Source organism: Agelaius phoeniceus, chromosome 21 (assembly GCF_051311805.1).
Source record: "Agelaius phoeniceus isolate bAgePho1 chromosome 21, bAgePho1.hap1, whole genome shotgun sequence".
Lineage (NCBI taxonomy): Eukaryota > Metazoa > Chordata > Aves > Passeriformes > Icteridae > Agelaius > Agelaius phoeniceus.
The window spans coordinates 6,066,473-6,084,079 of NC_135285.1; the positions used below are offsets into that span (position 1 = coordinate 6,066,473).

Below are 17,607 nucleotides of genomic sequence, written 5' to 3' on the forward strand. Positions count from 1 at the left end.
GTCGCTCTTCAGAAATCTCTGTATTTATTTAATTTCAAGCATGCCACTTTAATTTCTGAGACATTATTTCTACAAACACCAAATGTTCAATAATACATCTTAGTTTTACTGGGGTATGGATATGTAATTTAAGAGTGGAGAACAAATAATGTTCCTACCATGTTAGCTAATGCAGCAGGAAAGACAGATTTGCAAGGACTCCTTTTACTGATATAAATTTCACCTCCATTTAGAGAGTTTGCATATTGCCAGATCAGCTAGACCAGCAAAAGCACTTAGTGTGAAAGCCACTTCTTAAATGGCAAATAAAAATATCTCATTTGATTTTTTTTTTTATCCCAAGTATAACAGAGATTAGAAAGAATCCTGGAACGTATTATACAAGCACAGAGAGATAACTTTACAAAGTTATGCACTGCAGAATTATCACCTTCTCAAAAGCACAGGGAAGATGAAGGGAGGCAGAGTATCTTGTATAGACAAATTGGATATGTCACTGCAAGTGTTTTAACTGCTCACAGAAAATGCCAAGTGATTTGTAATGATCACTTTCTTTTTATCGTCTCCCTTTATCTTGTAGCAGAGTGACAGTCTGGTTCTGAGAAATAACAGAATGAACCACCCATACAGCTTGTTTCTGTAACTTCTTTTTTCAGTATATATGTAGGGTTCCCAACACAAGTACTGATCCCAGTCCAGCTTGGAAAAAAACAAAAAAGAAAAAGGGAAAACATGACAAAACAGGGCTTAAGCAGCATGAATGTGGCTCTCTCTGGAGAAGTGTAAAAGACAATTGCACCAATTACATGCTGGTTTTGGAACTCCATGTAGCCTAAGCCTATTGAAATATATATTTGTGAGCGGGAGAGGAGGGGAAGGAGGATGCTCTGGAATGAGGCCTGGAGCTGGAATGCTGTCGTAAAGGCAGCAGTAGGAGGGAGAGCTATAAACTGGCTGCAGTCCTCAAATTTTAAAAAAGGTCCGGAAACATTTAAATGCCAAATTATGTGACACCTTTCATTCCTGTTTTTTTCTTTTGTCCTTAATTTTCCATTTAATTGACTGAAACTTTTCCTATTTAGGCCACCAACTGTGTAAGCTGGGCTGACTAAAGGCATTTTTATTTTTCTCTACTCTAGCCTGACAAACTGCTTATGCAACAGCTTACACCTTTAATAACACCAATAGAACTGCATCAGAACTTTTAAAAAACCACAGATTTCTTAGCATCAAGGCCTGAGAGAACTTGCTGCAGTGCTGGCATGTGACAGGAGGCAATTTATAAGGAATTAACTCTGACAGTCACTTTATACAGCTGATTTTCAAAGATCTAGGCACTAAAGATGTGTTAATGAGGGTACTGAGGCTTCATAATTAATTATATTAGCATCTCTTTGTTACTCTCTACAACGGTAGTGGCTGGTTGACATTTCAATGGGAGGCTGGTGGTATTCTTTGTGATTATTATCCAGGAGTACAGTTATACCTTAGCTCCCGGAGGGAAACGTTGCATGTAAATGCCGCCGTGAATTGCAGGGGCTTTCGGACCTCAGTAAAAGCCCTTGAAGGAGACCCCGCTGGAAACTGAATGGATGTCAGTAAAATTTCTCCAGCCTGGAGTCTCTCTACAGATATGGACTCTCCTCCCCCTTCCTTTCCCTCCCCCCTTCCTTCCACTGAGCTGGTCCTTCTCACAAGGCTTAAAAACAGCAACATCCAGCCCTTGCTGAATGTCGAGTTCCAGACCCCTAAAGGAGGGAATACTGACCTGAACAAAGCAGTGAACAAAGTAAACCTGAAAATAGGGAATATTTTCATAGGCTTGAATTTTCAGTGCAATAAAACCAGAGCTGCCAGAAGGAGTCCCAGAAGTGGTGAGTCAGATAATAGATGTACGGCTGTGGTGGGAGGGAAATGGTCTCCACTTTGTTTTATACCACCCCACCCCCCCTTTACAAAGGCAGATGAAATTATTTTCCAGTCATACCACTGCAAAAACAAACATGGAGTTTAAAGGTTATTTCCTTTGTGTGTTTCTGAGAGACATTAGTTTTGACTCCAGAGGGGAAAGAAAGATGTTTTGTCAATGACCTCAATTTCTACTCTGAAAGTTTTTACAGTATCACCTGAGGTGGCAGAGCTGCTCTTTTGTTTACTGATATATTCCACTTGTTTGTGTTAATTAAAAAAAACTTACAAAACCAAATTGCTGTTTTTTCACACCAGTTGCAGTTAGAACCTTGTTATGGTTGGGCTCAGTTAAGGGCACAGTTTGACAAACACCTCTGCTCAGTGTAACTTGTGCAGTGTGTTCCTCACTCTTTCATTCCTGCCTTCATGGGACTCTCTTGTAACATTGTTCCTGCATCTGCACCAGGGAACCAGATCAGAGTACTAGTCTGAGTTTTAAAAAAAAGGGGTTGTGGGGACTATTTCTAATTGAAATCAGATTCAGATTCAATTAAACACACACAAAAAGAAAATCACTGGCACAATGCAGGAACAATGTAAAGGGGAAGAGGGGAGGAATGTGTGGTGGCGACTGCTTAAGTAGGAACTTCTACCAGAAAATCGTTTGTCAAACCATGTCCTGAAGGACTTTACTTTCTTCCAAGCCAGAACCACTCTTTGCTGTGTGTGCAGGTAGAACCTCACAGGCAGGGATTACACTTGCAGGACTCTCAGAGCTATTGTAATACCAAAAAATAATAACTGTTCCTACAGACTGACACAATTAACCAAATTCCACTCACAGATCATAGTTGGCAACTCATGCAGCATTTTATGTAGCTGAAGTTGAAGACCAGTTCTATTCCTGAGTTCCATCTCTGGCTCTAATGAGCCATAACTCTGAATAACTCTGGCATTCAGTTCACCTACCAGTAAAAGAATTACTTTCCTCACAGAGCTTTTTACATTTAACCAGATTTTTTAAATGAGCTTTGACATTCTCAGATGAAAAGAATAATGTGCACAATGTATTATTATAACAAAAACTGTATATGACAGATTCCTACATGTTTTCCTGTCTTTTGTCTCACCTTTCCTGTCACCATACTCCTACACGAGACTAATACACACCGTAAATGTTTGAGTAATGCCAACTTCAGACTAATGAATTGTAATTAATGCACTTGTTCTTTGCTGAGCAATGTTGTGTTTATTTTTATCGGATAATTTTTGGATAGAGACAGAGGTTACTCCCCCTGAGAGTTCAAATATCAATAGTGCTCTACATAACAAGGGAGGTTTTTAATGATTCCCACAAAAACGGCTGCCACTTGGTAACGAGACAATGGATGAAATACACTGAGTGTAAAATTTTTGCCTCTAGTGCTATTCCCAATGGACCAAATCTAGAAGTGATAGTCAAATTTGCTTAGGATTCAGCAAGAGTTTTCCTGCTGGAGGACTAAGGAGATGACAAATAAGAGTTTTAAGAATTGGCCAGAGTTAAAATCCTGGAAAGCAAACATTTATACATTGACTCTGTAGAAATGTCTCCCTTTTAATTTCCCTATGAGTGGAGAAGATGGAGAGGATATTCTGTATATCTCCTTGCAGAAGCACAAGGTACAGTTTTATCTCGTCCTCAACATGTCTGAGAAGCTTATGCCTCATGTTCAGAAATGTCTAAGGTTCCGTTGACTTCCAGTTGAATATTTTAAAGAGTATTTTGACTGCCTCTTTGCCTCTAGTATCTGGGAACAAGCACAGGTGTTATGTAACCATACATCTCTTCATGGAATTACAAGCAGGTGCTCTGCTAAGTTAGAGATGTTGGTGTAGAAAAAATAAAAGCAGGTTTAGCAACGATGTCTAATGGATATTTCATAAAAAAATTAAAATAAAAACTAATACAAATAGGATCACTGTATTTATTCAGTGCCATATTATTAGTCACTGCCTGTTGTCTGTGTTACTGAACTGCTGTCCTGCTTCAAGGCAATTATCAGCCCCAAAATATTTTCATCCAAAGGTTTAAACTGCAACAACTGTGAGGACATGTGGAAGATTCCTCTGTCATTATCTCACCCTTCAGTTCTAACATGAATGCTTGACTGGGAAGGTCTGTGACTAGTGGAGATGAATAAACAGTTGGAGCTGGTATTTGTGTGTGCCAAACTGTGTGTGTAGAGCTGGGGAGGCTCAGCAGTTCCTGGGGGCTGTCAGACTGATCACACACAGCAAAGCAGCCCCGTGTCTCTGCCTGTGGCTCCCAGCAAGCCCTGATGTGCCAGGCAGGCTTTGCTATCAAGTACAAGCTTGTGTGTTCTTGAAATGTGCCTTCAACTCACAGGTGTACTCAGTAACTTGAAAGCTTTCATATACTCTAAAAACTTGTCTTGCACTCCAAGGGGAAATCTTTGTTCTTAAGACAGAGCCCGAGCCTGCAAATTCTCTGTGGAAAACCAAGCTCCCAGCATAGATGGACAGTTGTTAAACATTTCAGCAATGGTAAAATGATCCTTGTTTAGTATTTCTCTACAATAATTTCCAATTCTTTGGGATGGAAGGCTGTGAAACCATGAGCTGCTATTAATTACACTGACTTACTTGCATGATTGTATATATGCCCATTTTGCCTTGCAGAAATACTTAGGGGAGATTCATTCTTCTTTTTTTCACACATCACTGTATTATATTGGAGAGGATTTTAGCACATTTTCTGATTTCATTTGCCAAATTGGGGTTCAAGTTTACAATTTACAGCTGACTTGACAGTCCAGAAAGTACACATGATTACCAATTATGTCTCTGTCTTGTAGTAACATATCCAGCCAAGGAAAGAAATATTGGAGATCTGAGCCTTAAGAACAAATACGAAATTTTCTTTACAAAGAAAGGAAATTGAGTTTGTTTAGTCAATTCATGAGGAAAATGTGCAATTATAACTGTACAATCAAACCCTCAACAGTTATTCAAGGACTAAAACTGCCTTAGAGGTTAGCTACAGGTCATGAAAATATTAGAAAGATTTGAAAGAAGGTAACTGAGTATTTATCAATAAACCCTCTACATTTTTGGGGGTTCTTTTGTTACTGTTTCAGGGATATTAAATTAATATTCTAATATTTACATGTATTTGTATTATTTTAAATATTTTTATATAATCAATATATCCTTTTTTGTTGATAATAGCTAATTTTAGGGTAGTAAAAACAGATCTTGGAAATATTTTTTAACAGTATAGCAGTTAAAATTCATGAGTACTTGGTTTTAGGTAAATCAGAGTATCACTATAATCATGTACTTCAGGAATACCTGGTAATTTATAGACTAAACAAGGGGTTCTAGTAGGGAACTGACAGGTGCCACTTGTTCCTGCTTGGAATTAGCTTTCAAACTTGCCACCTGTATTTCAAATTACAGACCTTCAAAGACTAATCTAGAGAAAGACAATACAGTAAATTACAGGTGAAAAAAGAGGAAAAAAACCACAGCAGATACAACTGCATAGTCAAGAGACCCAAACGAAACAGAAGGAAGAAAATCAAGCTGCACACATGAGTTTACCTTGTCTGAGTTGGAAGATATCCATATCAATCAATCTTGGGAGATGCAGACAGAATAAAGAAAGAGTCATCTTGCTGTGATGGGCTTCAGGAAGCCCTTGAGACATCCTCCCCTTGGGGAGGACTTGATAATCTTGCATTTATACAGTTGTGATGCTTTGCTTACCTTTTATGCCCAGCGGTTAAAATTGCTGTATGTGAAACCAGAGAAGTAAGGGATGGCAGCTCCTCTCTCCTGCTGTTTGCACGGGGAAGCACAACACAAACCCTGCACATGCCACAGCCCTTGTGGGTGGCAGTGGAAGCAAGGACATAGCTGGTGGGAAGTGACAGCTGGGAATACAAAAGAAGAAAACAATGGGGATTTGGAAGCAACAGGTGGGAGCAGGATTCAGAAAAGTATAGTCAGGACTTCTGAGGAGGCAGGAACTAATCTGGGCCTCATTAAAAGAACAACTTGAAGAGGCAACACAGGAAACGAGCAGGAAGACTGTGCTAATGTTGTATGACTGGGGATGCAAATACAGACAGAAAATTCCTATTTCATCAAAACTGAACTTGTTTGTTAACCTGACCTGTATCCTAACACTCATCTGTGAATGATATGCTGCTGCTTTTGATAGAAAAGAGTGACTTGGCTATTCCTTTAAGAGCAAACATGGGCAAGCTGTAGCTGTGGAGCTGCACTGAGCTCTTCCATGACAGGTGGACAGGAAAGGGACAAAAAGGGTTATTTAAAGTCTGCCTGCTCTCGGTGCAGTGGCAGGTGTGCTGGCAGGCAGCTCTGTGACCTTCTGGAGTTGAGCTCCCCAGTAACTGAGCCGGATGTGACTGACAGGGCTCTGTGCCTTCAACACAGAATGTCCCAAGTTATTTATCCCAAGTTATTTATATGGGTTTGTTTAGTCTTGAGAAGGCTCGGGGGCACCTCATTGCTCTCACAACCACCTGAAAGGAGGGGTGGGGGCCGGTCAATTCTGCCTTGCCTGCAGTGAGAAGCCTTAAGCTGAGATGGGAGATTCTGATAAGATATTTGAGAGAGATTTTTCACTGCCAGGGTGGCGATGCTTTGGAATAGGTGGAGTCACCATCCCTGGAGGTGTTCAGGCTCTGGTTCTGGCTAATGTGTTTTAATGGTATGGGAGTTACAGTGCTTATACTGGGTGAACTCTACAGTATTGGACATGATCATAAAGGTCTGTTCCAACCTTGGTGATTCCATGACTGCTTTGTGCCATGTCCCAGGTAAGGCAGGCAGCGCAGGGAGACCTGGATGTCCCATCCCCAGAGTGCGACAGGCTGGAAACGCGACCTCCCTCCCGGCAGGGAAGCGCTGAGCCCACAACCGGGGTAACACCTCACGGAGAGGGACCGCAGCATTCTGAGCACCCCTTGGGGGTCGGGGTCCCGAAATCCATTCCTGCCCCGCGATGCCCCCCGGTCGGGGGAGGGGACGGGACCCATCCCGGCCGCACCAAGGGCTCGGTGCCCCCGCGGGCCGTGAGGGGACGGGACGGGACGGAACTCGCGGGGCCTCGCGCGCGCCGCCACAGCAAGGGCGCGCGGGCACGTGCAGCGCGCACATGCGCGGCCCCTCTCCTACACACCCCGCGCGCGCCCCCGCCCTCCCGCGCGCGCCCCCGCCCTCCCGCGCGCGCCGTCCTCTGTGTCTCCGCGCCGCGGCCACGCCCCCCCAACGCTCCCCGACCAATGAGCGCCTGGCTCGGGGCGGTCGGGGGGCGTGGCTTCTCCACGGCTGCGCACGCGGGACTTCCCCGGCGTGTGTGTGTGTGCGGAGAGCAGTGCGCCTGCGCATCGTACCGCCCGCGGCACAGCGCGCCCGGGGCGGGGGGCTCGGTGCGCACGCGCGGTGCGGCCGCCGTGGCCCGGCCGGGCGGAGGGGGGGGGGCCGCGCATGCGCGCCGCGTGCCCGCCCCTCGCCAGCAGCAGAGGAGGAGGTGGCGGTGGCGGCTCTGGGCGAGGGAGCGCGAGGGGAGTGAGAGGTGCCGTTGCCGCTCCGGTATCCGGCAGGACCGCGCGGAGGAGGCGGGAGCGCCCCGGCGGCGGAGGGACCTGAGTGGCGGCGGCAGCAGCAGCAGCAGCAGGAGGAGTCAGTGCCCGGCCCCCCCCCCCCCCGCGCAGCCCCGTTGCAGCCCCCCCCCCCCCCCCTCCCTCCCGCCCGCCCTCCGCGCTCCGCAGCCACCAACATGTCGGCGCCGGCGGCCAAAGTCAGTAAGAAGGAGCTGAACTCCAACCACGATGGGGCCGACGAGACCTCAGGTGAGGCCGCGCCGGGGGCGGGACGGGAATGGCGGCAGCCGGCACGGCCTCCGCCTCGCGCCGACCGCCATTTTCCCCCGCCGCACGGGCCGCGGCCGCGCCGGGGGCGGGCGGAGCGCGGGCCCGGCCGGGCGGATGTGCAGGCCCGGCGGCGGCGGGAGGAGGCCATGTTAGCGCCCTTTTGTCTGTGCTGCCGGCCCGGCTTCCCTCCCCGCGGGGCCGGGCGGGGGGCGCTGCGGCTCGGCGGAGCAGCGGGACCCCCCCGCCGCCCCTCCCGGAGCAGCATCCGCGGAGCCTCATTGTGCTCCGCCGCCGCCGCCATGATGCGCCGCCGCCTCCCGCGCCGGCCGCGGCCGCGTGGTGCTGCCGGGCCGCGCGGGGATGGAGCGGCGGAGACACGCGGTGCCGGGGCCGCCCGCGCTGGCCCCACGTGCGATCTCGGCTTTAAAGGTCGGGGTTGCCCTCGGCCGCAGCGCGGTCCCCACGTGCGTCCCCCGCGCCGGGAGAGGCAGAGCTGTCCCCCAGCGCGGGCCGGGCCGGCGGGACGCGCACCGGGCGCTGCTCCGCTCCAGCCGCTTCCCGCTGCCGCTCATTCATCTCCCGCGCGGTGGGTAAACAGCGCTCCGTAAGCCCGGCCTCGGCCAAACTTGGTCCAGGGGAAGTGCCCTTTAGAAAATACCTGCCAAACGGCGGCTTTCGCGTCTCTTTTATTTGTAGCTGTATTTTTGAACGTTCTTTTCGGTTTTTGGAAGGTGGTGTGTGCTCAGATAGGCCATTTCTATTGATATTCCAGCGCTCTGTAAATTACTCTGTGTTTCTTCAGATGTGTTGGTCGTAGCAAATGTGGCTTACAACTTTTTAGTTAAAATATTATTGGCTTATAATTTAAGTTGGCTTGTAAAACAGTGTAGCGGGATGTGAGCTGTGGGTTCTAAGGGCGAACTCAGTTTAAGGGCTGTTTTATCAAACTTTGCTGCACTTCAGCTGCAGCGCGCCCTGTGAAGCTGGTGCTTTGAGGCCTTGTAACTCTTGTGACATTTAATAGAAATACTCGAGAACTTCTACAGTAGGTCACTAGAGAATTTCTCAAAGAGAAACCTCAGGTGATTTGTCAGGCTTGTGAATGAAGGGATATTGACACATTTTCATCTGTTTTTCAGAAAAAGAGCAACAGGAAGCAATTGAACACATTGATGAAGTACAGAATGAAATAGACAGGTAAACATTATCTAACTTTTAAAATGTTTTAGCAGAAATTGAAATGTAGCTGACAAAAGTGAAAGTGTTGAGTAAAGGGAGCACTCAGTAGTACTCACTGTCTTTGAACTCCGCCAAGATATACCTGTGTTCTGACTTGATTAGAGACATTAAAATAACAAAGAAGTGTCCTGGTTTCTTGCTTAATTGTGTATAATTAAAGAGGTAGAACTTGAGTTTAAAATTTTTAATTAATTGTGGTATTTTTGATAATAGAAATGTATTTCGCCCTGGCTTCTCAAGTTAATGTGTAAGCTGCTTGGCTAAAGTATTTCCCTGTTAGCAAGCAGAACCAAACACTTGGCTGAAAAGTCAGCTTTTATTATACATTTTTATTATAATATTCATGTGCTTGTGCAGTAATAGACAGAAAATGTGTCTGAGGTGTTAATTTTGTATGCCAGAGCTCTTGGGGCTGTGGGTTCTGTGTCAGTCCCTGCCTGCATGTTCTCTCCATGCCCAGTGTCCTGCAGGGACTGCAGGTGGCTCTTGGGGCTGTGAATGTGTGAAGCTGTTGCAGTGTGAGGGCTTTGCCATTTTACAACAACAGCTCAGTTTTAAGTCTTCAGATTTTACTTGCTCAGGGTGCAGAATTTCTTTGTTGTAGCTTCCTTGCCTGCCTAAAAGTTTTAGGGGGCAGGCGATAGGGCTGTGTTACCCTTCTACAGGTTTTATGCAGGCAGAATGTTCAGAAGGTGTTTAGAAGGTTCCATTCAGACCAGTGAGATTGCTTCTGGCAGAGTGTTTTTTAACAGTTGTTACAGCTCTGAGCTTCTGGGGTTTTTGGGACACTTCATCTGCAGAATATGGCAGACTGGTCTTATCAAACTTTTAGTTAACTGCTCTGATGTGTCCTTAAATCCCAGTTCTCTTCTGTGCTTAACATGGCTCTTTCTCTTACAGACTGAATGAACAAGCCAGTGAGGAAATTTTGAAAGTAGAACAGAAATACAACAAACTCCGCCAACCATTCTTCCAGAAGAGGTCAGAATTGATCGCCAAAATCCCAAATTTCTGGGTAACAACATTTGTCAACCACCCACAAGGTACATTCTTAACAGCCCTCTTTTTTCCCCTGTAAATTCAGTGTTTGCTTGATTGTTATGTGAGTGTCTTAAATCTCTCAGGGTCTTGTGGGGTTGTTACTAAGTGTACAAAACACTTCCTTTCTGTCCTAGATTTCATTTTTTAAGCTTTTTCTTTCTTGCACTGGTTGGCCAAAGTTTACTAAAATATTTCAATCCTAAAATTTCTTTCTGCATTTTAAATTGCAAGTTTCCCACTTTATTCAGTTCATTGGAAACGTAGACAAACAAACAAACAAAATTGTTCTGGATTGTTTGGGTGTTTTTTTTTACTGGGAAGTGAGCTTCTTGGGACTCCTGACAATAAACTTTGTACAAAACAAGTTTGTAGGCTGCTTAGATTGGGCAAACTACATGTATGAAAATCTGTTTCACAGGGAAGGGTGGGTATGTGTGGGTAGGCTGTTGGCTGGTAACTTGAAAAGAAAGAGCCACGAGGAGTTGGCTTGGACAGATGTGTTGCTTTTTAGATCTTCCTGGCTGTCAGTTTCCTGTGTTTTGTCTGCCTGTTTCATGACTTGGTTAATGTGGGATTCTTCCTTTTCTCTCAGTATCTGCACTGCTGGGAGAAGAAGATGAGGAAGCACTGCATTACTTGACCAGAGTTGAGGTGACAGAATTTGAAGACATCAAATCAGGTTACAGAATAGATTTTGTAAGTACTTTAAATGGTTCATTCATTTGTGATTTTGCTGTTTGTTTTCGTTTTGTTTTTCTTTTTTTTTTTTTTTTTAATTTAATTGCATATTGGGTTGTAGTTTATAACTTGAATATCTACAGTTACCTGTATAGTGCCAGGTTTGACTTGTTATGTGTGTTTCCATTCTCTGGGTTCTAACTCTTTGCTTTTCACTCTACAGTATTTTGATGAGAATCCCTACTTTGAAAATAAAGTTCTCTCCAAAGAGTTTCACCTCAATGAAAGTGGAGACCCATCTTCAAAATCGACTGAGATCAAATGGAAATCTGGAAAGGTAAGGATTGCCTCTGGGAGAGCACAAGTGTGACCAAGTAAAAACATTACCAAGTGCATTAGCTTGTCTCTCCCTTGGCCAGAATCTAGACTGTGTTGTGTTGTTAACTTAAAATAACTATTAAATGAAGAATTCCAAGGACAACAGGTTTAGGGGAATCAGATAGCAATGTGTAATCTTGTTTTATATTTTTCTCTATTTCTTTGACTTCATTTCCAGATGCCACATCTTTTGTAGAATTTACAGCCACAATAATGTGGGCATACCTGTCACCCAGGCAGTGTTCAAGAATCATTAATTTACTGCAGTTTATTTCTGTAAAAGTTCTTCAGTGTTATCCTGAAAATTTTGATCTGAGTTTTTAAAAGTAGAGCTGAGGCTTGCAGTTAAATTGCAGCTTGTTTTGTCACTCTCAGACCAAGGAGAAAATTTAATGTTTTTCGTATTGAGAGCCAAAACATTTCCTCTTGTACCAGAAATTGCATTCCTGTACAGACCAGTTGTGATCTTTACAATAATGCACAAAATTAGTGTGAATTCTGCTTTGTTCTTCTTAAACAGTCTAAACCTATAAATGTTGTCATTCTGTCAGGAGAAAAAAACACTGGAAGTGTGGTGTAACCATATGGTCAAAGAAATAATTAATTTAATTTCAGACTTAACAAAAAGATTGTTACAAATTTACTACTTCTTTTCTAGGGTAAGGTGATAGATACAGACCTTACATGTATTCTTGTGACCATATTTCAGCAGTTTTTGTGGAGTTTTTTTGCACTTACTACAGAGAGTGGTGTGAAGACTTCAGAGTGGGAAATTGTGGGCAGAAAAGCCTAGGCAGGTCTTTATATCCAAATGCTGAAAGAGCTTAGAGGTGTGGGGACTTTCTTAAACTGGGTGTATGTAGTAGTTGCTGAAATTACAACTACTCTGAGTGGCATTTAGACCTTGTAAGTTCAGTGTGTCATTAAATACTTGCCATACTTGTGTTTTCCTGAGATAGGGAAACGTAAATCAAATGTGAGATTATGTGAGTTTTCAGTGTTCCAGTGGAGGCCATTGAAAGAAACCAGTGGGTTTACTGTTCTCTCATGTTTATGAGAAATGCAGTATCTTCTGTCAGTTGTTTGGGCTTCAGACTTACCCTTGAAGAGGGAGAGGAAAGTGACTTCTTAGGGTTGTTTAGAGAAGTGCATCTTTTAAATGGTGCTTGTAGGAAAAATATGCCATAGAAAGGTGACTTTAGGGAACTTCTTAACTTTCTTTTCAGGACCTGACAAAACGTTCAAGCCAGACACAGAACAAAGCCAGTAGGAAGAGGCAGCATGAAGAGCCAGAAAGCTTCTTCACCTGGTTCACTGACCACTCTGATGCAGGGGCTGATGAGCTAGGAGAAGTCATCAAGGATGACATCTGGCCAAACCCCCTACAGTACTACTTGGTAGGTACAGCCCTGAGCAGGGCATTGCACCCACAGCAGCTCTGGGAAAGAGTGAATTTGATCACTCTATTGATGTTGCAAATGTGTCTTTAAGGTTCCTGATATGGATGATGAAGAAGGGGAGGGAGAGGAGGATGACGATGATGATGAAGAGGAGGAAGGATTAGAGGATATTGATGAAGAAGGAGATGAAGATGAGGGGGAGGAGGATGAAGATGATGATGAGGGAGAGGAAGGAGAGGTGAGTAATCTTGCCCTTCGTGTGGTGTTTGAGAGGGATCTTGTAAGAATACCAATTGTGGCAAAGGTGAACTGGCTCTTTTCTGCACCCCAAGGTGTGAGAACTGTGACTGCATTAACTTGAGTGCTTTCAGGTAGCAATAAGTGTGGTTGTGAATGTGAGAGACAGTGGAAGCACACAGTTTCAGTAACTTTGTAAGGGAAGTGCTCTAGGAGAACTAAAATGTGAGTGTGACAAAATTCTTGCTTCATGACTGAGTATTCTAGCAACACTTTACATATAAATGGCTTTTGTTGATACATCCAATCATCCTTCCCACTTGTTGGTTCATTTCTGCTTATGGCCAGCCTAGCTAAGACTTTCTCCTGGATTTAGGAATGAAAACTTTGCTTTAGTAGTAAGTGGGATTTCAGGTTTAGCATCCAGGGTGTTGGGAAGTTAGTTTAGAATGTCTTTGTTTCTTGAAACTGGGTGTGGTGTGTCTGACTTCCAGCAGCACAAACCACGTGCAGGGAGAGGAGGGCTGTGCTGGGCTCTGTTCTATAACCTAGAATTTGGCATGTGAAAGGTGAAGCATTTTGTTCTTTACAGTTTTAAATGAGGGGGAAAAGATGACCCCTTCATTTTCCACATGTTAAACTTGTGTCAGTGCTTGTAGTGATTCTAAGTCACAGCTTCTCAAAGCTCTGCTGTGTTTTCCTTGGGACAGCCAGGGAGTGAGTGATTTCTGTGTGGTCACTAGCTGGGCACCCAGGGCAAGTGTTACCATCCTTTAGTGAGGGAACAGATGATCATAGAGCACCATGAGTAGCAGTCTAAAAAGTTCTGGTCACTGCATTTGCTATCTGAAGTTTAGTGATTAGATTTATTTAATTCTTGCTTATCTTTCAACAGGAGGATGAAGGAGAAGATGACTAATTGAACACTGATGGATTCCAAACCCCCTTTTTACCTTTTTAATTTTTCTCCAGTCCCTGGGAGCAAGTTGCTGTCTTTTTTTTCTTGTGCTCAGTCGCCTTGTTCTCTTGAGGTCTCTTTTTCTCTCCTCTACACCATGGTTCACAATTTCTTTTGGGGAAATATCTTGAGCAGAATACAGTGGAAAAGAATCTACCAGTTTCTGTTTCAAGTTCATTTTTATCCCTTTCTGTCTCAAAACAAAAACTGTTTATGAATTCAACACACCATGTTCTGTGGGAAAAAAGAAAACCTTCTGCTCCCTTCACTCTGCTGGAAGCTGAAGAGTGCTAGGCCCCTGTGTAGTAGTGCATAGAATCTAGCTTTTTTCCTTCTTTCTCTGTATATTGGGCTCAGAGATTACACTGTGTCTCTATGTGAATATGGACAGTTAGCATTTACCAACATGTATCTGTCTACTTTCTCTTGTTTAAAAAAAAAGAAAAAACGACAAAAAAATAAAAATAAAAATGGGGTTATAGAAGGTCAGCCGGGGTGGGTTTCAGAAGTTTGGGTGGGTTAAGTGGGCATTTTGACAACATGGCTTCTTCTCCTTTGGCATGTTTAATTGTGATGTTTAACAAACATCCTTGCAGTTTAAGATGACACTTTTAAAATAAAATCTTCTCCTAATGATGACTTTGAGCCCTGCCACTTGATGGAGAATCAGCAGAACCTGTAGGATCTTATTTGGAATTGACATTCTCTATTGTAATTTTGTTCTTGTTTATTTTTAAATTTTTTTTGGTTTGGTTTTTTTTTGGTGGTTTTTTTCCTTTTTTTTCTTTTTGGTTTTTTTTTTTTTTTTTTTTGTTTCACTGGAAAGGAAAGAAAGATGCTCAGTTTTAAACGTTAAAGTGTACAAGTTGCTTTGTTACAATAAAACTAAATGTGTACACAAAGGGACTGGTTGGTCTTCACTGAAAGAAACAGCTTTTATATCCTATTTAGAACTTGCTGTAGTTTCTTGGCATTTTTGGGGGCATTTTGTCAGTATTTCTGTAGTGCAGTGCAGCCTTGTGGTTGTGTGGACTGAACCAGTTCATGTAGTTCCCACTCTTTCAGTACCTGTAAAGTGTTTCCTGTGGTAGTTCCTACTGCACACTGACTCTCAAGTTCCTGTAGGGTCATGTGCTGTGTGTGAAGACACAGGTATATATTCATGTTTGGCAAAAAGGAAAGTCACTTGATTTGTAGAATTTTTAGTAATTTGCAGTACTGTATCTCCAGTACATCAGTTTGCATGAAAATACCATGCAAGCTCAGAATAAAAAGACCAAGGGGTGGTTTTAAAATATTTGGGTGGTTTTGTAAGTCTTTTCAGTTGAAAACAAATCTTAATTGCGAGCTAATTTGGGGGCTATTTCAAAGAGCAAGATTCTTAGTAAAGTTCATGTATAAAAAGTTGCTACTTCACTGCTTTTTTTTCCTTGGTAGCAGCATGTATATGTGCTTTAGATACACTGTACTCTCATTTTAAGAGACTGCATTTGAGAAACTTGTAACAATTTCACATAAGAGGGTGTTGGAACTGGTATTCCACAAAATGTAATGGAAGTTGTTTTAACATGCTTTGCTTTTAAAATATTTAAGAAAAAATGTTCTATCAGCTCATCTGAAATTCAAACAGCTCTTTGGATGTGTAGAAAAGACTGTCTTCTGGGAAGACTTGTTATATTCTCTGATTCCTTTTCCTCACAGAATTTGCTGTAGTCAAATTCAGCTTTTTTTGATGCTTAAGAATACACTTGGCAGAACAAGATCAATGTCTGGTTGAGACGTGCACAAATAACGTGTGAGGGAAAACATTCTGTAAGTGTGTGGTCCAGCTTGGATTCAATCCAGTTATCAGAGACAATGCAACGTCCAGTCTCATGTGATCAATGCAAAAATAAGACAACCATGTACTTTATTCCATCTCAACAAAAGCTTCTGCCCTCATCCTGCTTTGCAGAGCCAAGTACAACGTTGATCAGTAATGGTTTCTTACCATCTAGAGAGAGAAGGAACAAAACCCATGAAGTCCTATAAATTTTAGTGGTTTTTAATTTGATTCCTTTTTGTTGTAAGATTGAAATTAGCTTCCTGTTGTGGTAGAGGGTCGATGTGCTGTTTCTTGCCATGATGCCTCATTACTTAATTTTTATGTAGTCCTAATTGTAGTTCCTCAAGGAAAATTATCTTTTGCTAGTCTTGAATGCTTTAGGAAAAATATTGTGCCATTGTTGTTCCATCCCTGTTGGTTACTAGCAGAAAACTTATAAAAAACTGTTTTGAAAGTAATCAAAGCTTCAGGCTCTGTAAAGTCAAATACCAGGAACAAGAAATGAGAAGTCTGGATAATTAAATGCTACTTAAGAGATTTTTCTTGCGCATTCTTTAGGATTTTACAGGGTGCCAAAATACTCTTGCTACTGTACTGATAATACTGAATTTGCTGTGAAACTTAAAGGTTTACTCCTGGCAATGGCTAAAGAGTAAACTGACATGGTAAAAGAATAAACCATATTAGTTAAGTGTTATTTTAATTATTTTTTTCTAGCATGGAAATGATTAGGGAATAACACATTTCTCTGCAATGCTCAAGAAATACTACAGCTGGCCATTGTGTGCTCTGACTGTTCACTTAATGTCTAATTTGGCTGAATATATGTAATGGGTGTCCATTTTTTACTGAATTTATTTTATATGTGTATAAAGAGCTTTTTAAAAGACATCTACCTTGGATAATAATGGAAGATGCATTCTTATTAAATATCATTAATTCCCCACTGCTTGAGTTCCTCACATACAGTTAATCTCACCATGTGAAATTTGTCACAGGTGGTAAATGACTTCAGGTTTTTTGGCTTGAATTTCCAGGGCTAGAACATAAGAGTTGGCAGCAATTTTATAAAGCTGCTGTGCTGGGGCTATATGGCCTAACTATCTCAAAGGTTATTTTTAAATTTAATTGCTATAAAATGGAATCTTTTGTCTGTAATTTCTCGTGCCAAAGGAAACAAATACAGCTGAGTGTGTAAATACAGCCAGGAAGGTTTGGGGTTTTTAAAGAGATTATCTGTGTACTTATTCATACTTGTCAACATAGTTTCTGTCCCTGTAAACAAGCATTATCTGAATCGATTTCTCAGTCATTTATGATATTCATTTGAATCTGTAAGCTCTTTGTACCACACTAAACCAGGTGCATAAGGATAGTTCTTTGTTTATTGGATACTGTTCCTGAATTTTGAAGCCATGTTGTTTTTTGTTTTGGTTTGGTTTTTTGTTTTTTTAAAGAGAATGAAATCAATGAAATAATTTCTCTGCTGTACCTTCAAGCTATCCTTCTGTTTGAAGGAATTAAAATACATTTAACTGTTACTTGATGTTACCATTTTCTAAGAGTCTTTTTGAAAAGAATCAAGTTTTTTAGTCCCAGACTCAAATCTTTAGTCCCAAACACAATCTTTCACGGGTGACGTGGACAGTGCTTGCTTTTCCTTTATGGAGAAGAGCAAGGGGAGGTCGCAGGTGACTGGTACACGACACTTGCTTCCTGCGGGAAACAGATTTATGCTTTATGTCCTTCCTCCCTCTCCTGCATTAAAACTTGAAACTTTTAAGACTTTTTCTTAATCATCACCTTTTCCGCGTGCTCTCTCGGGTATAATTGAGGACAGGGGCTGTCGGTTCATGGTCGGGATGCGCCTTTAGCCCCCGCCCTGCTCCGGGAGCCCCCAAAGAGTCCGCGCAGCTCCCGGGCCGCTGCCACCGCCCCTTGCCGGCTCCTGGGTAGGACCTGCACCGGGATCATCCCCGGCACCGGGGCTGGTGCCCTGCAGGATCCTGCTCTGCCTTGTGACATTTCCCTTCC

The 17,607-nt window shown here is 43.0% G+C and overlaps 1 protein-coding gene across 1 annotated transcript; it reads left to right on the forward strand.

Annotated features, from left to right (window-relative positions):
- Nucleotides 1-7,393: 7,393 nt before the first annotated feature.
- SET (SET nuclear proto-oncogene) lies at nucleotides 7,394-17,119 on the forward strand. Its single transcript, XM_054646226.2, has 8 exons — nucleotides 7,394-7,796; nucleotides 8,957-9,014; nucleotides 9,957-10,099; nucleotides 10,690-10,793; nucleotides 10,999-11,112; nucleotides 12,380-12,550; nucleotides 12,645-12,791; nucleotides 13,686-17,119. The coding sequence occupies exons 1-8, from the start codon at nucleotides 7,724-7,726 to the stop codon at nucleotides 13,707-13,709; spliced, it is 834 nt and encodes a 277-aa protein (XP_054502201.1). The 5' UTR covers nucleotides 7,394-7,723; the 3' UTR covers nucleotides 13,710-17,119.
- Nucleotides 17,120-17,607: the final 488 nt, after the last annotated feature.